The sequence below is a fragment of the Hemicordylus capensis genome, chromosome 4 (assembly GCF_027244095.1).
Source record: "Hemicordylus capensis ecotype Gifberg chromosome 4, rHemCap1.1.pri, whole genome shotgun sequence".
NCBI classification, from domain to species: Eukaryota; Metazoa; Chordata; class Lepidosauria; order Squamata; family Cordylidae; genus Hemicordylus; species Hemicordylus capensis.
This window is the reverse complement of record NC_069660.1, coordinates 248,184,933-248,206,298: the sequence shown is the minus strand read 5'-3', so window position 1 is coordinate 248,206,298 and position 21,366 is coordinate 248,184,933. Positions and strand designations below refer to the sequence as shown.

The window sequence follows — 21,366 nt, the reverse complement described above, 5'->3', positions numbered from 1 at the left end:
TTTCCCCTTCTTCGATTTTTCAATCTGCTGCAAGTACAAAGATTTTTTTAAACCTGTGTAAAGATCAAATTGCCATGAAAACATCTGAAATTGTAAAATGGTCTTTGTTGCTGCTGGCCTTTTTAATAATAATATATAGGTTTTTAAAGTCTGGTCTTGAAGCAGTCAGGAGTTTCTAGGTGACACAATAACCATTTTGGTTAATCTGACCTGAAGCACAAATAAAGCAAGGTACATTTTTTAGAGCCCTTCCAAATAGTGAAATGGCATTTGCAGCACTGCTGTAATCACACAAAGCAATTTTTTAAAGGGGGAAGCCTCTCAGTTCTCTGCTCAGTTTTAAGAAAAAGACTTGCTTTCCATGTAAGAGAAATTGGATTTTTTGCTTTTTATAAAAAAAGTTTTTACACACCACACTTCAGTATAGGAAAGCCAGGCATCTTCATTTGTTAAGATGTGTAATTGACTTGTTGCTTATTATAGTGCATGCTTAACACTACTAGTAGTTGAAGGGAACATCAACTCCTATCCCATTATTTTGTCCATGCACGGTAACATGAAACACACATTTCACTGTGGTAGAAAACAACTATTTGCTTCATGTGCAAGTGTTATTTTCTACAAAGGTCAGTGAACAACCAGAACAGCCTTAAGTGCCATTTTACACCTAAGTGAAGCTTCTTTGCCATTTTTACCCTCACAGCCTCAAGATCTAGCCAGCAGAATTCTCAATCATGCTTCACTTCTAGCAAACTATGCAAATGCCTTGAGAATGGAACCAAGCCATTTCAGTTTGTACTACCATCACAGTGATGCTGTTTCCCAAGCAAAATTTGACATGTTGATTAGTTCTACAGTGGTTGCACCCTGTTTATGAGGAAGTCTTCCCAGTGAGGTTTGCCTGGCTTAATCACTTTGTTCTTTTAGACACCAGGTAAAGACCTTTTGCGTTCACTCAGGTCTTTTACAATTTGATTTTTAAAGCTGACTAACAAAAATGTGTTTGTGTGTGTGTGTTGTGTTTCTACTTGATGTTTTAATGCTGTGTGGTGAGCTGTCCAGAGAACAATTTGTTATGGGGTGGGTAACAAAGTTGTATTACTACTACTTCTACTACTATAGTTCCAGTGTTTTTCATTTTGTTTTTGTACTGACTGAGGTTAAGTATTTAACAGCAAACCAATCATACTCAGGAGGTATGATTACAGTATTCTTACAGTATGAATTTAGAAACTAGCTAATCTCAATATGCCTGACGTTACAGGACTGTACTAGTTCCAAGAGTGTAGATCTCGTGCATAAAGAAGATCTGTACTGAAAGAAATTCTTTGAACAAAGAGCCAAGGTGTTGCATTATTTCCATCCTGCCATTCCCAGCACCAGCCCACTTCAAGGGGCTCAAGGGGTCTTATGTGTGGTTAAACTCATTTTATTCTAGAATCTAACAAGCTAGAAAACCTAGGTGGACTGAAGTCCTCCCCAGAAACCCTGTGGGTGACAATACAAGAACATGCTACTGGGGACGTGCTATCGCCCTCTAGATCAAAACGCTGACAGTGACTGGGAGCTGATGGGACATGAGCTGTCGGTGACTACCAGGAGAGGGATCTTGGGGTAGTGGTGGACAGCTCGTTGTAAGTGTCGACTCAATGTGTGGCAGCTCTGAAAAAGGCCAATTCCATGCTGGGGGTCATTAGGAAGGGGACTGAACATAAAACTGCTCATATTATAATGTCCTTATACAAAACTATGGTGCGGCCACACCTGGAATATGGTGTACAATTCTGATCACCACATCTTAAAAAGGACATTATAGAACTGGAAAAGGTGCAGAAGAGGGCAACCAAGATGATCAGGGGCCTAGAGGACCTTTCTTATGAGGCAAGGCTACAACACCTGGGGCTTTTTAGTTTAGAAAAAAGACGACTGCGGGGAGACACATTAGAGGTCTATAAAATCATGCATGGTGTGGAGAAAGTGGAGAGAGAAATTCTTCTCCCTCTCACCTAACACTAGAACCAGGGATCACCCCATGAAACTGACTGCCAGGAAATCTAGGACCAACAAACGGACATACTTTTTCACACAACGCAAAATCAACTTGTGGAATTCTCTGCCACGAGTTGTGGTGACAGCTAACAACCTCGATTGCTTTAAGAAGGGTTTGAATAACTTCATGGAGGAGAGGTCTTTCAATGGCTACTAGTCGGAGGACTATCGGCCACCTCTAGCCTCAAAGGCATGATGCTTCTTAGTACCAGTTGCAGGGGAGTAACAGCAGGAGAGAGGGCATGCCCTCAACTTCTGCCTGTGGCTTCCAGTGGCATCTGGTGGGCCACTGTGTGAAACAGGATGCTGGACTAGATGGGCCTTGGGCTTGATCCAGCAGGGCTGTTCTTATGTTCTTATTCTCACTACCATTTGTCAGGTAGGCTAAACTGAGAAAGTGCAACTGACCAACAGTTGGATTTCATGGTCAACTGGTTATTAGTCTAGCATTCTTCCCAACATACTAGTCTTCATTGTGCAAGTTGCTTTCTTTTTCAAGATAGAATCCCTCACCTGCATTCTGAAGCAGTACAACCTTGGACTGTACCACATACTTCCTGTACATCTGGATGGCTCCAATTGGCATGCAAAGCAGAGTTATTGCATGAAGTTATCACTCATGTTTCAAGCAAATCTGTGCTCATCCATTTATGGCATACAGCACACAATTTAAAAAGCACTAGTTCTAATAGTTCATTGGAATTTATGGTACAGGTGTTATTTTAATCAGATAAGGAGGTGACGTATTGACATAGTTAAATGGTAGGCTACAACCAGGTATTACACCAAAAGCTTGGTTTTGTGCTGTTTTTGTCTCACACCACCTCATTCTACTGAGCAGCTTAGAAGCCTTCCCATAGCAGTACACTGGCTCTCCTGCAAATACTTCATCAAACAAATGTGAAAAATCCTTAGTTACATCTTTTACCATTCAACCGCTTCCCCTCACACTAACGTACTTGTTACACTAGTCCACACTACTACAGGTTTTGTATCCAAGTTCAAAAGATTGTGTTATGTTATCCTATGACAAAAGGCTTTGCTGGAAGAGTTCTTTCATATGTTACACAATACAGGACAGCTTCAGGCATTCAGTGCAAGAGTGACATCAGGTTCGGGGGGTGGGGGTGGGGGACCAAATTGAAAACATTTTGGAAATCCAAATGTCACATCCATCAATTACCCCATATACATGCTTGGTGACTCTCTCAAAGAATCCTAAAGACTGCGGAGTCAGGAATTTAATTTGCTGAAGATGAATCAGCATGGCTTGCTCTTAAATGTTAAAGCTAAATTGTTAAATTACTTTATATCAATTAAACAGGGACAGATGAGCACCTGATGAGTCTAATTTTATGTATACCTGTTAGATCCTTTTTGATATATTGGTAATAGAATTAAATGATAGCCAATAAGGAGACTATAGTTGCATTTTGTTAAAATTAAACCATTTTGCATTTGAGTTCAAGACCTTATAGGTGAAAGCTATCCTTCCACTGCCTTGCTAATCTGTCAGTTAGCTCTAAAGCCTCATTCTCTAGTCATCTGACATACCCCCAGATATTATCCCCCCCACCGAAACAATAGTGGTGATTCTGCAACCTTTTCCACAGTGAAGTCAAAGAAAAGAATTCATTTCGCTTCTGTAGTCTTCCTGTTATCGTTTCACACCTGCAGCATCTAGAAGACCTACTGCCTCCCTGGCTGTTTTCCTAGCCCCAATGCATTAAACAATAGTTTGTGTCTTATTCCTCCAGTGCTTGCCATATCAATTTATATTCATTTCAACAAAGTTTGTACTTTATCCCATTTGGACAAGACTTTTTTTTTTTTAAAGACAACTTCTTGACATATATAGCTTCCTTAACCCTGGCATTTGAACAAGCTGGTGTCCTCTTGGACTTGTTCATTCCCTTTCTAATCTGTGGTATACATCTTATCCAAGCGCCTAGTGCAGTAGTTTTAAAAATACTTTGCTACCTGTCTGAAGAGATCTGACCCTCCTGACTCAACTTCTTTTCAACTAATCCTCTCATTTGAGAAGCTCACTCTCTTCAACTCAAATATGAAAGTTAAAGATTTTTCTGGCCAACTTCGCACACACATGCTCAAGTTGATAGTACTGTGGTCACTGTTCCTAAGTGGTTCAACACCACTTGTGGGCATGGCTTGGTATTAAATCAATGGCCACCTCCCCCTTCGACAGCTCCAGGTTAGGTTTCCAAAAAGTTAATTCTGCCATGCCACCATCTGAATGTACATTTTACCAAGCCTATATGAGGATAATCCTAATTTATGTTAACACCTTTTGCTTTCTCCACCTCAAGATCACCATCAGAGCCTTAGTCAGGAGAGCAACCAAAGCAAGCGTGTCCTTTACTAAATTACAGTACTGTATTTGGGGCAGCTTTTGTGTACGTTGTAAAGCCATGACCAGTGAAATGTTATTTCTCCTTTATACAAGTGGACCTCCACCTTCTGTTTCATGTACTCCTAGCATAGTTACTATTTGGGGACAGGGCAATAAGGCATCATGATGGTGTCAGAGCACTGCATTGTATATATTGCTGTGTACTACTGTACATAGTCACTGTATGTCTACATACAGCGTCACTGTAGCTGAATCTTGCCTATGTACAGAACTACAGACCTAGAAGTCAGGCTGACAACAATGTGCTTTCTGAGCTGGGTGAGACCTTCTCAGTGTCTCACCCAGCTACTGATTCCATTAACTTCAACCACGGACTAAAGCCACCGGACCTGGAGGGTGTTGCTTCAGTCTGTCTCATTCCAACTATGCAGCAATACATAATTAAGTAGTGTCTGAGCCCATAGGAGAGACATTCTTTCCTCTGCTCATCTACATCCAGTGTATCCTCTTTGCTGTGCTGTCATTTCTTGTCTAGACTGGCACACTCTCCTCCTTGTTGATCTTCTACTCTAGCCTTGGTCAAGTCAGAACACCTCTAGAATTCGGCATCATGGATCACACTCATACTTTAACTCCTTGCATCAAGTTTCTAATAGTTACATGCAAGGTTCAATATAAGATAAAATTAGAAAGCTCTTACAAGGCCACCTATGGGAAAACAAAGGAGCATTGCAGTTTCAATTATATGGAAACTAAGATCTTTACATCAAACAAGTCTGACAAGTTTCTTCATTTGCGCTTTCCTTCCATTTTGTGGCCATTTCTTTACTTTGGTTGGAGTCTGGCACATTGATTTTGGGACCATTTTACTGGATTGCCATTTGTTTTGCCTCGCTGCCTACATTAATCCAAACAATAAGGGCCTTTAAAGCATTCATAAATAACCTGCTGCTGCTACTATTGGCACCTAGAAGCCAACCGTAGCAATGTTAAGCAACAACAAATTTCATAGTTCAAGAGGCACTGTTAAGGAAAAGGTTGCTCAGAAAAATCACTCATTTGCCACAGAGATCCTTAGAAATGGCATGAAATCAGTCAAGTAACTATAGAAACCAATTTCTTCAGCTCTGTATCACACATCTCACACCTCAATTGTCTTTATTATTGTCTGCTGTCAGATCCTTAATCAGAAATGTGAACAGGCTTGATTTATTCAGCAGGGAAAAGAATCTGTAGGTCAAGTAAAAAATCTCACTCTAACAGTCTTCAACCTTAGGTATTTTCATTTAATTCTGTTCCCAGTAGCTCTGGGGGCAACTCCAGTGAGATCCAATATTAAGGCTCAATTAAAATAAGCTCCAATTAGTGGAGCTTTTTTCTCTCCGGCTAGAAAAGTCAGGAAATGGATATTGGGAAATGTAAAAAGTCAGCTACTGAGAGGAGGCTGCAGCAGACATAAATGAACTTATTTGTTGATTTCTGCAGTTGCTATGCAGAGGCCTCTGGGAGTAAAAGCTTAACCAGTCTAAGCTATAAACTAAAACCCCTGCAGCTAAACATGAACTGTGTGAAACAAGGGCTCCATTCCAGAACAGAAAACTGCTGGGCCCAGAAAATTAAAAGCCAGAGGCGTTTTCCATTTAAAACTAAATCCCAGTACCGCCTCCCAGCCAAAGAATTATAAGCAGTATCAGATTTACAAAACGAACAATTACCCTGGAAAAATGTAGCCTATTGTACGGTCCCAGATGCTAAATCTCAAAGTGTCTTTTTTCTAATCCCACATTATATTCCTACCAAGCACACTGCTGTAGTTTAGGCCTGTCTAGAAATAGTTCTTTGTAAACTATGAAAATAAAATGTTAAAAGAGCTCATAATTCATTGACCTCATTTGAAGTGCTGCCCTTGCCTGTAGCAGTTCCTGTCCTTCCCCAAGGCCTCTGCAAATGGTATGCAACAGCAAAATAAACCCTGACCTAATTGCCAGGAGAGGGCTGCCAACCTTCCCTCAGAATACAAAGGCAAGCATGGTGACTTGAAAGTCCTACCTCTTTTGCTTTCTGCTTTAATCGCAGCTGCTCTGGATCTTCTTTGTTGGAACGGCTCTGTCAAGAAAGAAATTTAACAGCAAATACTAGCACCCAAACACACCAAATACAACATCTCTCTAAATATTTAATACGTTACAATTTTCTCTTTTGATTGGAAATCTTAGCTGTAGGGGCTTTAAAGCTTCAAGCCAGACTGGCTCCCCCACCCCACACACAAAGCCCTCCCTTCATCATCAGGAACTGCTGCCTCTGTTCTAGCCCAGAGGAAGCTTGAACTAAAGATGATGCTAACACTGTCAGTCAGGTCCAGCCTAGGCGTGATGATGTTCATGTCAGCAGCAGACACATGCAGCGGGGGGATAGAAACGAAGAAAAGTGCGAAGGAGCGAGAAAAAGATCCTACACCACTTTTGTTGGAATACAGCAAGCCTCCTTAAGGAGCCTAATTTTAAGTTTCCATGTTCACGAACACATGAACTTAAAACATGACGATTCTGAAATAAGCTTTCTACAAAAGGTTAAAATCCTAAGTCACATTTTACATTTCAGAAAGTCACCAATGGACGATTACAGCACAGGAAGCAAAGGCTTCAAAATTTACCAGCAGAGAACTCGTATGGTGCCATTCGTGATACAAGCTGGGATTCCAATACAAGTCTCAGCATAGTCATGATCTCACTGTGCAACCATCAGAAAACAACTCCAACCCATCTCTGCCATCTGTACTATCGGGATAATACAGACCTGACTTACAAGGTTGAAGCAACAAAAAATGGGTTGGTGCCCAAGTTAACTTTGGCTCCGTGCAAGCCATGGTTTGTACATTATACGTCTCTGGTTGACATGTGTTCTGTCCTCTAGTCCCTTGGTTAGTCAGTCATTGTTTAGAATTACATGTTTGCCAATACTAACCATGGCTTCTTCCATAGATCAGACTTTGAAAGGTTTACAGTTTTGCAAACCATAGTTATGAGGGAATATGGTTTGGGATGGTACACACCACTCTAGATGATGGTTGATACAGACAATGAGAAAACTTGCTCCAGCAAAGGGGAATAAGTGCATAACCTGGCTCTAAATACAAGACCCATGATTAAGGATTTTAAAAGTCGGCTTATATCAAAAGCCAGACCATTGGTTCATTGAGCTCAGCACTGTCTTCTTAGACTGAACACAGGAATTTCTGCATGTATAGCTATACCCTCTCCCTGTAATTTGCAATGAGCCGTGCATTCCTGACTAACAAGCAGAAGGTTGCCGGTTCGAATCCCTACTGGTACTATATCGGGCAGCAGCAATATACGAAGATGCTGAACAGCATCATCTCAGACTGTGCGGGTGGAGGCAATGGTAAACCTCTCCTGTATTCTACCAAAAGAAAACCACAGGGCTTAGTGCGTGCCAGGAGTCGAAATCAACTTGACGGCACACTTTACTGCTTTCAAGAAAATGAACAAATCAGAAGAGAGATGATTGGTCCTATGAATGACATTTGATATGGAAACCAGTTGTCAAAAGTCTAGAAAAATCCTATGGGGGGGCGAGGTAAGGAAGCACAAGTATATGTTCCTTTGATGTTCCCTATTGAACAAGAGTTATATGGAGATGTTCTCAAGAATACAAGCATGCTCCCCAGGTGCACTTTTGGTTTAATTTCTGGAATTTTGTTGCATTTAATGATTGTCTTATTCCCATGCTATTCAACGTAAAAGGAACTTAGTCACACATGTTCAATGGCACCTGCCACTAGGAGGTGCAACTATTCCATGTAGCTGGGAAAGTTTGGGATCTGCTAAGCAGGGTCAGCTTCAAGTACTCTTAATTTAGGCAAGGGAAAATGCCCCTGCTCCCTCCAACCACCCCAGGTTGAATACATGGGGCAAAGTAAGCCTTGGTTTTGAAGACAAAAAAGGAAGAGTTTGAAAGTAGATGGGAAAGCAAAGATATGGTAACCAAGTATGCCTAGCAGGGCTGTACAACTTGGGGCCCCCAGCTGTTGAACTCCACCTCCAATACTCTCCCAGACAACAGCATTCCTACTTCTTAGGTATAAAGAATTATTTAATATGAAAAAGTATTCAATAAGTTGAGTACCCAGCTGCAGAAGTGATATAGTTCAGAGATGTTTGCCATCAGTCTTTTGGAAATAAGAATAAAATAATATATCTGCCACAGGAAACTTAGACAAGCATGAACTTCTCTTACCTTCACAAATGCTACGCACTATCCTCACGGCCCATATGAAGTGGGAAGTGGGCAAATTTAGATCATTTCTCCCCCCCCCCCAACAATACTTTTGTCAGAGCTAAAACATATTTCCAAGACCCAACTGATATTTGAATCCAGCAAAGAAAAATAAGGATGGGGAGCAGTTCCTTCCCATGCGATCCTGGAACTGTGTGCAGTAAATAAGACTGTCCTGGACTGCCTTCTTCCTGATAACCAATCCAGCTACTGAGCATACCCCCTGCATGGATCCCAGAGCTGGAGGAGCTTCTGAGGTTTTCTTGCACTGAGCTCCAAAATCTCAAGATGTCTAGCAACTATACCAGTTCATCAGAGAGCTGTCTGTGCAGTTTTTATACCTATTCAGCAGCAAGGTCAAGGAATCTTTAGTTGCCAGGTCTTTTGTAAATGCCATACTACTCTGAATTCTCCTACCTTGACTGCTCGAAGCAACATTTCTCGTTCTTCTTCATCTTTCCTCTGCTTCTCCATATGATCCAGTTTCTCAAGAAACCTAAGCTGAGCCCGAGTATCACTAGACATTATGTACTTGTCGCTCTCCTAAAGAGGATAGGTTAGGGGGGAAAAGGTTGTAATCTTGCCAATAATTGATCAAAAGTAACTCAAAAGCATACCCCTGCCCAAATGCCTACCGTGGTTTAAAACTGATTTTATATCACCACTGAATTTTTCAAAAGAATGTCAATTTGAAATGGCTTCCATACATATTTGCACACCAAATGAGAGATAATCTGTGAGAAGATAATGTTGCCTTGAGATCAGGGCTCCAGATTTTCCATTTGCTATTCAGTGCTTGAACTATGAGAGGAAAAGTAGGCGAGTCCTTAATGAAATCCACTAGCCTCCCTCTTGCCACAATTTCCCCCCAATTTAGGCACATTATGCCTTTGCTGGTAGCCTTCTAAATACAGTAGCTAAGGGGGCCAGAACAAAGTCAAATTCTTTTTGAGCACTGTTGGCCATCTATTTTGCTATTAATTCAGCTCGCACAGAAACATCCCAGCATATTTGTTAGTCCTGCCACTTAAAGATGGATGCATTTAAGCTTGTGTCCAGTTTCAATCTGCTAGCCTGAGGATAGATGCAACATTGAATGGTGGCCAAACAGATGCCTGAGGAGACAAAAAACCAGGGCAGGATGCAAGACTGACATTCCCTATTCTATAATCTAATCTACAAAAGGGACTGGAAAAACCAACGATTAGGAAAGTGGAGAAGAGTATTTCACAGGGCACTTAAAAGCCTTTCAGGCCTTTTGCTTTGCCCAACATTTGCTTTTGTTGCCTTTGCTTTGCCCAACATTTGCTTAGTATAATTCGTTAAAGGAATTCTGCAGTTTGCTCAAGTATGCTGGATGGATTCAGTATTTTGCTCAACAGAATTTCTTAACTTCTGTGCTTACACAGGTGGCTCCTCTTTCACTTGAGCACCTTTGCACACCACATACCTTGCAAATATTTGCAAGTATATAGTCATGGGGGGCGGGGGGGGTCTGGCAGTAGATTTTAAAGTAGGCACACTCTAAGTTAAATGTCTTGCTGTTTTACTTGGATTGCTACATAAAATTGCAATGAATTCATTTGAGTAGTGCAGCTATGATTTAACATTAATAAAGATAAATCACCAGTTAAATGACACAGAAACTAAAGCCTTTTAGGAGGAACTGTTCTAGTGGGTTGCTACAGTAATACAAAAACGGCATCTACCACCACCTACAGAAGAGCAGGGAAAATGAAAAAAAGTACACGTTTTAGAGAAGCATTACAGGAATAACCATAGAAGTCACATTATTTGTAAGCACAAATAATGAACATTTCAAAAGTATGTTGATTTAGATTATTGCATTAGCAACACTTTTCTTGAAAACACTGAACAAATCTAGCTTAATTGCACACCATTCTGGTATCCAACATATTAAGAGATGCTTATTAACTTCTGAAAACAACTCTTCACTAATTACTCATCACTAAACACTTATGCTTGTAGGTGGCCATGTTATTCTCATGCTGTCAGTATGACTCTGTATGTACATGACTGGCATACAATCATGTATGCATCCCAAGCACAGGATCCCTTCAATGGCCGTTGCTAGTGTCTGTCTTAGGTTTCTTTTTAGATTGCGAACCCTTTGGGGACAGGGAGCCATTTTATTTGTTTGTTTCAGTGTAAACCGCTTTGGGAACTTTTGTTGAAAAGTGGTATATAAATGTTTGTCTTCGTCGTATAACTGTAATTTTCCTTGCCTCCTTTGGCAGTAAATTCTAACCACTTGTCATCCTGTGGAAGAACAATGGGACTGGAAAGTAAGCAACATTTTTGGAAAATTTAGGGTTATATCCACATTTCAAAAGAGTAATTCCCTATGTTCATTTCCAATCCTAAACATGAAGTTTGAAAAACCATGACTGTTTGGAAATTTGTAGAGGTTTGTCTAATTTTAAAATTTTGGTGGTCTGATTTTCTGTGTCAGTTTAAACATTTTTACCTTTTCTAGAAGATTATTCTAACTGAAGCATAAAAGTCATCTCCATTCTATTCTAGATATGTTCTGTAAGAACAAAGTGTTTTGCAGAAGCTATAGGCAAGAAAAATTGCCTGGGACAATATTCAAATAAGGAGGGTGTTTAGCGCAGAAAGAACAATTTGTGGCTACACAAAATGAAAAATCTAGTTAAATGTTCAGACTCTGATAATCAAGGGTCATGTTGAGATCCCACACGGCAAAATGGATATATTTTCTTTCATTGGGAAATTGTGGCATCAGGGTTTACATTGCTGTCGCAAGACTACCACCTAGAAACTAGCCATTTACTATGGGAATATTGCACTTCTGAAAAGATAAAATATATGCCAAATATAGTGTACAGCAGCTTTAGGTTCTTATCAACATCTCCATGAGTATGTTTTATTCCTACCATTAACTAGGCTTTAGTACAACATATAACAACCAAGATTCAATAGGATTAGAAGCAAGCATTCTCGAGGGAGAAAATTAAGATGCATGTTCCCCATGTGACATGGTAAAGAGATTACTTTAAAAAAAATTAAAGGAGTCATTGAGTAGAACCATATTGTTAAGAGACCAAGAAGTTTAATGATGATTTTCTTTACCTTATAGGTCATCATACGATGCTGAGCAATTATAGTGAGTTTCTCCAGAAGCCCTCGTAATCGTTCCTGCGTAGCATGGGAGATCAAGTTCAGAACATCCGAATTAACTTCCGTAATGTCATGCCTTTTACCTGTGGAGGTAGAGAAAATCCATTACATGTTTTAGTACTTGCTGATAATTGAAATAATTAGCACAGCAGGTATTCTGTTCCCCCTGGAAGTCATACCCATTATGAATAAAGGTTTGGAGATTGTGATTTTCCTGGTAAAGCCACAACTTCAAAGATCTTAGACATTACATTAATAAAACTTAGCCTACAGCTTCAGAAAATAGACATTGTTTCACTTAGCCTCTAGAATCACTCTCCTTGCAAGGTCATTTATAGGACAAAGTTAATAAGAATACAGAAATGAAGCCTTGTGGTTCAGAAAGGGGAGAAATAGTAACTGTAGAAATTAGTGCCATATTCTGTTAATTTCAGTAATTAAAAAAAATACAGAATTACATTTTGCTCTGTTTGACACTGTGCTTGTTAACTCCTGACATGTTAATGAACAGAGATGTTTTTGCAACATACTCCAGGCATCTTGGCCTAGGCCCTTTTTCACACTCAGCCCAACCAACAGCATCTGGCAGCTTGACCCACACACCCAAGGTAATAACTTGGAAGACAGCCAACTCAATTAGGGTCCAAAAGCACTCTTCTCTTGTTTCTTCCATAACTTATCCACATAAGCTCTGTTTTGCCCTTTCTGCACCACCTCAGTTTCTCCAATGTTTTCATAGTAACACTGAGGTAGATTGCTGCAAGTGAAGCTGCATGAATCCTACTTTAAGGCTAAGCATCACCTCTGCAATGCCCTCAAGTTGCAGACATACTAATCGTGACCCCCATCAGTACAGACTTAGTAAGGTAGAGCAAGTGCTCTGGCAATTTAGTGCTATAAAAATCAAATGACACACACATACCAAAGGCAGTTTCTTGCATCTACAATCTCCCTCAGAGATGCAATGACTAAACAACTCAAAGTATATTGCTGTGCAGAAGTATCTTGTTTTATGTCAAGAACAAACAGACCTCAAAATAGATGTATATGGCTCCCATATGCTATTTTAAATATCAGCAAGCCAGCCAATATTTAACATTTTAAAAGTTGACCAAGGTATAATTGGTGGAATATTTTCTGTGCAAATAAGTACTAGCTTCAAGCAGGACTAAACTGATCTAAGATCGTTTCATTCTGGTAGCTTAGAAATGTCTGACCAAATTAAGATGCTAAGATTGTGTGAACAAGATAAAAATTGGATTTTGTTTAGAGCAAAGATGGCCAATGAGCAGCCCTTGAAATCCGGCCTCCAAAGCAAATTGATTTGGCTCCTGGTAGCCATACTAGTTTTAGTCAATGTCCGTCCACAGGTCTACTCACAAGAAAAATCAAGTTGAGGTAGTCCATATTTTTAATGCTTCATCTCCTTCCATTTTGTATGCAAATTCCTAGCTATTGTTTAGTGCACTGAGACAGTTTCAAATTAGTTTCACTCGTCCCCCTCTCACAATTCCCAGATCATCGTATGGAGAATAGAACGACCTCTACCAGGACATAGAAGTCAGCCATACATGGTTAAACAGCTGTGGTTGTCTTTGGCCTTGGTGGCTTCAGTTGCAATCACCAAGTTATGAACAACCGGCCTGTCAATCCCCAGCCAAGCAGCATAGTCAGGGAGGATCTACCTCTCTCTATAGCATAGCCCAAGTAAGTGGTAAAATGCAGTGGCATTTCTTTAATATTAACCTCTGCTTTAAGATGTTTTATAGGAGAGCCCTTTGGTTCACAGTCAGCTGTTGAGATGAACGAGTGTGCTGGCACTGTCTCCAAATGTTCCTTTGAGAGAGGTGCCTACATGACCTGCTGGTGGGGAAGAGGTGCTGAGGTTGCAGATGGCCAGTGCAGAGCAGGCAGCACCACTGAGGAACAGGAAAACAAAGTTCTCCTCACTAAAGAACCCTTGAGACATCTAGGGTTTGCAAAAAAACAAACGCCCTGCTCAAGGAAATGTACAGAAATGAACAAAGACAGGTACATTTTGATTTGGACATCCTAGCAGACCACAAAGGCTATGCACTCTGCAATGCAGGAATCCACAAGCACTATCTTTGCATGATAGTACATGAAGGAGGGAATCAGTTGCTATACTAGAACAGAAGTTGGAAGCGTACACCACACAGCTAAAAAGCATACTAACTTGATGGCCAAATGTACAAATGAAACCACCTGAGAACTCAGCTCCTCTCAGAGAGAGGAGAGCTGGTGTTGTGGTAACAAGCATGACTTGTCCCCTTAGCTAAGCAGGGTCCACCCTGGTTGCACATGGAGAATTGATATGTGAGCACTGTAAGAAACAGACTGAATCCAGATAAGATGGAGATACTTATTGTGCGGGGTTGAAACTCGGGAGATGAGTTTGATGTGACTGTTCTGGATAGGGTCACACTTCCCCTGAAGGAACAGGGGCGCAGTCTGAAGGTGCTTCTGGATTCGAGCCTCTCCCTGGTGTCCCAGGTTGAGATGGTGGCCAGAAGTGCCTTCTATCAGCTTCAGCTGATCACCAGCTGCGTCTGTTTCTTGAGATAAATGACCTCAGAACAGTGGTACATATGCTGGTAACCTCCAGACTGGATTACTGTAGTGCGCTCTATGTGGGGCTGCCTTTGTATGTAGTCCAGAAAATACAGCTAGTTCAGAATGCGGCAGCCAGGTTGGTCTCAGGGTTATCTCAGAGAGACCATATTACTCCTGTATTGAAACAACTAAACTGGCTGCCGATAAGTTTCCGGGCTAAATACAAGGTGTTGGTTATAACCTATAAAGCCCTAAATGGCTTGTGCCCTGGGTATTTAAGAGAATGTCTTCTTCATTATGAACCCCACCGCCTATTGAGATAATCAGAAGAGGTCCATCTGCAGTTGCCACCAGCTTGTTTTCTGGCTACTCAGGGACGGGCCTTCTCAGCTGGTACCCCAACACTTTGGAACGTGCTCCCTGCTAAAATAAGAGCCTCCCCATCTCTGACTATTTTAAAAAAATCTTTAAAGACATTTGTTCACCCAGGTTTTTAATTAAGTACCATTTTAATAGTTTTAACATTGTTTTAAAATATTGTTTTAAGGTTTTTAATTGTAATGTAATGCTTTTTGTTGTCATTTGTTTTAAACAATGTTTTAATTTCTCTGTTATTTCTCTGTTTTAATTGATGTTTTAGCTGTTCTGTTGTTTGTTGTAAACTGCCCAGAGATGTACATTTTGGGCTGTATAAAAATATGCTAAATAAATAAAAATAAATATTCCCCTTAGAGGATGGAGCTGCTCTGGGAAGAGCAGAAAGTTCCCTCCCTGGCATTGCCAAGATAGGGCTGAGAGAGATTCCTGCCTGCAACCCTGAAGAAGCCACTGCCAGTCTGTGAAGACAATACTGAGCTAGATGGACCTATGGGCCATCTCAGTATATGGCAGCTTCCTATGTTCCTTCACTTGTCTATCCATAGCACTATTACACACCACCTCTAATGATGCCCAGACCCTTTCCAGCACAGGCCAAAGGAAGGTTGCCAAGTGAGGGCTGGTTCAGAACAGTCCTTACACTGTGGTGGCATGTCCTTCAGTTGTGTGTGAGGGGTGATTGTCCAAATTTAAACAGGATTTTGTAGTGCATGTAGCGGGGAAGTCTGGATGATCACCCCTCACATGCAATTAAAGGACATGCCAAGGTCACATCAAAACATCCCAGTGATGTCGATGAAAGCATGTTTGCACCATGGGTCTGATGTTATCACCTTATACAAGCTAGCCTTCAATGTGAACAGATACTGAAAGGCCTCCTCTCTGTACAGCATGGTCCTGCAATCAGTGGTCAATTCCAGGTATGCAGGTGTCTCCAAGAGAAGTCATGACACAGCTATCTTCTGGAATTTGTGCATCCAGACCGCCTGATCTGTCTATTTGAACCTACTTACCTGAAAAACTGATGTGTAACTCACTGCAAACCTTATTTATTGTATCTAAGGTATGAAGGGAGTTACAGATCACAGTTTATTTCAAACTTATTTTCAGTTTATTTTTTTCTGAGAGAGATTGGTTGGTTTGGATAACACACAATCGACTTATTTATTGGAACCTAAATCTTAAGTAGACACTAATGAAAGTAGGGGAGGGGGCACTCCTGGACCAAACTTTATAGTTCTGAGTTACATCTGAACCAGCTCTAAAAAGCTGTTGTATGAGAATTAAAAGTTTCTACTGCCAGTGTTAGGAATCAACAGTGCAGCTCATTTAGGACTTCAGTCCCAAGAAGTACCATGGACTGAAGGGAAACCTTGGCCAGCAACCATTTAAATTCATAACCTCCTGGAGTTAACATTAATACCACAGCATATGAGATACATGATCCTGCTTCAGCACTGGTGTCGCACTGTATGTCATAATGTGAGACTACATCTCCAAGCTGGGCTGCTTTACATCAAACAAATTCTGTTGCTCAGTACAGCACTGACAGGATATTCAGGACAAAAAGATATGGCAAAGTTAAGGCTTCTGCAATGTGCTTGTATATAGCTGTCCTTACAACTTTGATCTCTCTCACCTATTTCTAAAGTCGTCTTCTGTAAGGCATCTGAAGAAAGGAGAGGTTCCTCTGGACAAGACTGAATAAGTGTGCCAACTGTTTCAGAATTGGTTGCTAAAATGCATGCATTCTCTTCGCTCAGATTCACCCCAGCCATGTAAGTCACATCATTGATGTCGTCTTCATCCCTACAAGCAAAAGTGTCTATTATTTTGTGCTGGGTCATAAGGCAAACAAGACTGTTTTACTAAATATAGGATTTATTGATACGACTCTAGAAGCAATCCAGTTTTGCAGCTTTAACTCAGCAGAAATTAGAATCTAGCAGCACTGGTACTGTTCCCTCTATGTCAATTGTAGAAACAAGTTAAGGTTTCTAAAATATACACTTTTAAGTTGTCTCAAGCCTAACAAGTACAGTTGTAAATGATCACTGCCTTGAGGGCCAACTGTATGCCATACTTTTTAAGAAAAATGGAGAAACTGCTTTGGGAGGAGAAAGATGGGTGCATAACTTGGGAAATGAGCATTTTAAAACTTGGAGGGTAGAGCTGCTGGAAGGTGGTAATTTGAAGCAGGAAATGGGTCATCTAATCCTACAAGCTCCCTCTCCCCCTGCTGCTTCTTTCTCCAATCAAGTCTAAAGTAGTTTTTCCATGAAAAATGGGGCGGAGACTGGTAGGTTACAGTTACACACATTTGTACACAGTGTGTGTTCTTAAGCTAGCCTTATGAGAAACAAAATGTTATGGTAAGACCTAATCTGCCTATTTTCCTTTCACTATAATCTTAACTGATAACTACCATCTTCAAAAATTAGCCCACTTGCACCTCAAATGTTCATACATCCACCATCTTGAATTGGAGTGGATGACATCACAAGCTGTGCCTTTGAAGTGTCCCTACAACTGTACCCAATATGGTTCAAATTTGTCCAGGCATTGTGATAAGGACACACACACACACACACACACACACACACACACACACACACACACACACAATCTCATAAGCTAGCTTTCCTTAAGGAGACTAAAAATAGACTTAAAGTAGTGGCTACATTGTAATACATGTACCACATCTGTGTGGTTGGGTCCTCCTAATTGGCCTTTCTCCATTTCTGCCAGTATAGACTAGTGAAGGCAACACACTATGACAGTATTTAAATACAGCTTGGAGGAGCCCAGTGAAGAGGTATGATGCTGACTGAGCCAATTTGTGATTTGAACTGATTTGAAGAGTGAGCAGGCTACAAGCACTTTGTAAAGGTAAGATAGTACATATAAGAGATATGGAAGATTTAGACAAGTTACTATAATTCTGGTATACTGGCTACCAAAACACCCTTCTACATTCTTTAAACACTGGGAAACATCCAGACTAATCACACAATAAATCAATGGGGCAGGTCAGTCATTACCACCTCAAGTCCCATCAATTTGAAATGGGACTAAGTTAGGAAGCTTCCCACTAGTTCTGTTTCTTGGCTTCTCTCATTTCTACATTCGAGGCAGTTTGTAAGGTTTCAAGGAAACCAATTAAGTTGCCCAATGAATTTGGGCAATGAGTAGAATATATAACCCTATGTGCTACTACCCAAAATCACAATAAAAAAAGAACATTGGTCACTTACCGTGAAGGCTCTTTTTGTTGCTGGATTTGAGGACAGCTCATGTGGGTTATCCTCCCCATGTGCTCCAAAGGGCAGGACATAGTTAACTGATGAGCCTTTATAACTCAGTTAACTGACAAACCTATAGGGTTGAGACTACATTGGCTGGCTATCGACAGAGGGAGTGTGACTCTGCTGATCCTTTTGGATCTCTCTGTGGTTTTCAATAACATTGACCATGGTATCCTTCTGGACTACCTGAGGGAAGTGGGATTGGGTGGCACAGTTTTACAGTGGTTCCACTCCTACCTCTTTGGCAGATTCCAGATGGTGTCGCTTAGAGACTGCTCTGCTAAGTGAGAGCTCCATACTGTCTCCAATGCTTTTTAACATCTACATGAAACCGTTGGGAGAGATTATCAGGAGGTTTGGTGCTGGTTGTTATCAATATGCTGATGACACCCGGATCTACTTCTCTATGCTGACCTCATCAGGAAATGGCATATCTTCCCTAAATGCCTGTCCAGAGATAGTAATGGGCTGGATGAGGGATAACAAACTGAAATTGAATCCAAATAAGATGGAGGTACTGATTGTGGGGGGCTGGGACTGGAGAGATGGTTTAGATGCGCCTGTTCTGGATGGGGTTACACTCCCCCTGAAAGATCAGGTATGTAGCTAGGGAGTGCTCCTAGACCCAAAGCTCTCCCTGGTTTCTCAGGCTGAGGCGGTGGCCAGGAGCGCTTTTTATCAGCTTCGGCCGATACATCAGCTATGTCCATTTCTAAAGGTGAATGACCTTAAAAACAGTGGTACATATGCTGGTAACTTCCAGACTTGACTTCTGTAATGCACTCTACCTTTGTATGTAGTTGGGAAACTACGATTAGTACAGAGTGCGGCAGCCAGACTGGTCTCTGGGACAACACGAAGGGACCACATAACTCTGGTTTTAAAAGAACGACACTGGCTGCCAATATGTTTCTGGGTGAAATACAAAGTGCTGGTTATTACCTATAAAGCCCTTAATGTCTTGGGTCCAGGCTATTTGAGAGAGCGCCTCCTTTGTCATAATCACTGCTGCCTGTTAAGATCTTATGGAGAGGTCCAGTTACAGTTGCCACTGGCTTGTTTGGTGGTGACCGAGGACCAGGCTTTATCTATGGCTGCTCCAGGGCTCTGGAATAAGCTGAAATTAGAGCATCTCCTTTCATTTTCAGGAAGAACCTGAAGATGCTACTGTTTTCGCAAGCTTTTAATTAGAATTTTAATAATTTTAAAATCTGTTTTAATAATGATTGTATTCTATTATTTTTGTTGTCATGTAGTTTAATTTATGACTTAATTTTTTAAAATTTTGTACACCACCTAGAGATGTACATATCACACAGTATTAAAATATGATATGATAAAATAAATTTATAAGCCTGGGAAGGATAAGCCCCACCTAGTTCTGATTGGCCAAGTCTAAGATCCAGCAGAAACGGGTTTAAAAAGAAAGACAGGAAATACACTAGTAGATGTAGACACCTCAACGGGTGGGTCAAGATGCAACCATCATGGTAAGTGACCAGTGCTCTTTCCTCTACTGCTGGATGAAGACATCTCATGTGGGACTTGCCACAGATCCAGGTGGGGGCATCAGCGTCTACTGGGGCAGAAGAACATGTTGAAGTACACATATGCCTAAGGCCTCCTGAGAGGACTGATAAAGATCAAGCTTACAGAGTCTTCTGAATGTGGAAGGTGATGCCCTTGTGGTTGTTCTGCAAATCTCAGCAAGAGATGCATTTGTGGAAAACATGTCTGGCGACACTGCCAACCTTGTGGAGTGTTCCATGAGTTTTAGCAGTGTTGGCAAGTTCTGAAACTCGCAGGCAAGGGCTATACAAGCTTTAATCCATCTGGTGATGGTAGCAGGGGATCCCTTCTGACCTCCCAGCAGAAGTGATTCCGGCCAGTAATGCCACCTTAAAAGAATACGAAGAAGTATAGACCCAATGGGCTCAAGTGGAGCAGCATGTAAAACCCTCAGTACTTAATGAAGATTCCAAGAAAGAAATCTGAACTGTCAGAAGGCATCGTGTCCAGGAGGAACAACCAAAGGTGTGGGTGTGAGTGAAGACTTTGTGTGGTAGACGAGGAAAGCAATGTGGCCAGGGCTGGAGCCTGTCTCTTCAGTGTATTGGCTCTAAGCACCCTGTCTAGACCATCCTGAAGGAAGAGGAGCAGTTCCAGCAGTCCACAATCTTCCTGATAGGTTGTGTTGTCTGCCCCAGCATAGAAAGCCTCTTCACTTGGACGAATGGATTCTGTTGATAAGAGACTCATCTGGACTCCAGGATAGTATCAAGGACCTGCTCAGCATACCCATGTTTTTTTCAGGATGTTGCGCTTAGTCACCACCATGCAGCAAACCTGAACCATGCTGGATCATGGTGTCCAATGGGGCCTTGAAGAAGAAGATCCGAAGACACAGGGAGAAATCAGGGGCCTACTGTTGCAAGATGTAAAATTTCTGCAAACCACTGGCACCAGGGCCCATGAGGGCACCACGAGAATCACCTGTGCCTTGAGAAGCCAAATCCATCGAAGCAGACAGCTGAGGACTGGTACTGAAGGGAACATGTATAGGAGTTCCTTGGGCCATGGCGATGACAGGGCATCCTCCGTTTCCATACCCTTGCAGGGGAACCAGGAGAACAGCCATGGAAGTTCTTGTTGTCTGGAAAAGCAAACAGGTGGACCAGTGGACAGCCCAGGACCTGAGTGAAAAGCTGGAAGGCATGGTTGTGGAGGCTACACTCTGCCAGACAGACCTCTTTCCTGCTGAGCCAGTCTGCCTGTGCTGACATGGTGGGCTATAACTGAGGTTAGATGGGCTTCGAATGTTGCCTCTTGACGTAATATTTTGACCTGGTGTCCCCTGCTTGTTTACATGGGCCTTGACTGTAACATTGTCTGTTCTAACCAGTATGTGTCTGTGTAGTAGTATTGACGGAATTTTGCAGGGTGAGCCGAACGGCTTTGAGCTCCAGCCAGTTGATGTTGTGGCGTCTTTCCACTTTTGTCCATTTTCCCTGTGCAGAATGTTGGAGGACTACTGTGATGGAGTGGAGTGTTTTCATGGGGAATTTCTTGCATTTGACAAATTTGTTCAAGAATTCCAATTTGGCTCTTAATGAGCTGTCTTTTTGTGGCACAGTAAACAAAATGAGTAAAAACCCTTGCCCTTTGGTGACTGGAAACAAGTTCTATGGCGGATAAGGCTTACAGATGGTGAATAGTTTGGAGAAAGTTGAT

The 21,366-nt window shown here is 41.4% G+C and overlaps 1 protein-coding gene and 1 long non-coding RNA gene across 9 annotated transcripts in view; one reads left to right on the top strand and one right to left on the bottom strand.

Moving 5' to 3' along the window:
• The window catches only part of TAF4B (TATA-box binding protein associated factor 4b), a 99,633-nt gene that overhangs the window by 29,117 nt on the left and 49,150 nt on the right, over positions 1-21,366 (bottom strand). Inside the window, exons 10-13 of the mRNA XM_053249470.1 lie at positions 16,470-16,639; positions 11,831-11,961; positions 9,134-9,259; positions 6,470-6,526 (exon numbers count right to left, since the gene is read on the bottom strand). Coding sequence (XP_053105445.1) covers positions 6,470-6,526; positions 9,134-9,259; positions 11,831-11,961; positions 16,470-16,639 — 484 coding nt within the window. The remainder of the gene's footprint in view (positions 1-6,469; positions 6,527-9,133; positions 9,260-11,830; positions 11,962-16,469; positions 16,640-21,366) is intronic.
• The window catches only part of LOC128324663 (uncharacterized), a 34,342-nt gene that overhangs the window by 3,993 nt on the left and 8,983 nt on the right, over positions 1-21,366 (top strand). For 6 of the 8 annotated variants that reach the window (XR_008307012.1, XR_008307019.1, XR_008307011.1 and 3 more), the window contains 4 exons: positions 11,838-11,969; positions 13,396-13,585; positions 16,482-16,608; positions 17,584-17,719. This is a non-coding gene — a long non-coding RNA (uncharacterized LOC128324663). Of the gene's footprint in view, positions 1-11,837; positions 11,970-13,395; positions 13,586-13,636; positions 13,910-16,481; positions 16,609-17,578; positions 17,720-21,366 lie in introns of all 8 variants that reach the window. The other 2 variants (XR_008307013.1, XR_008307016.1) reach the window with 2 other exon arrangements.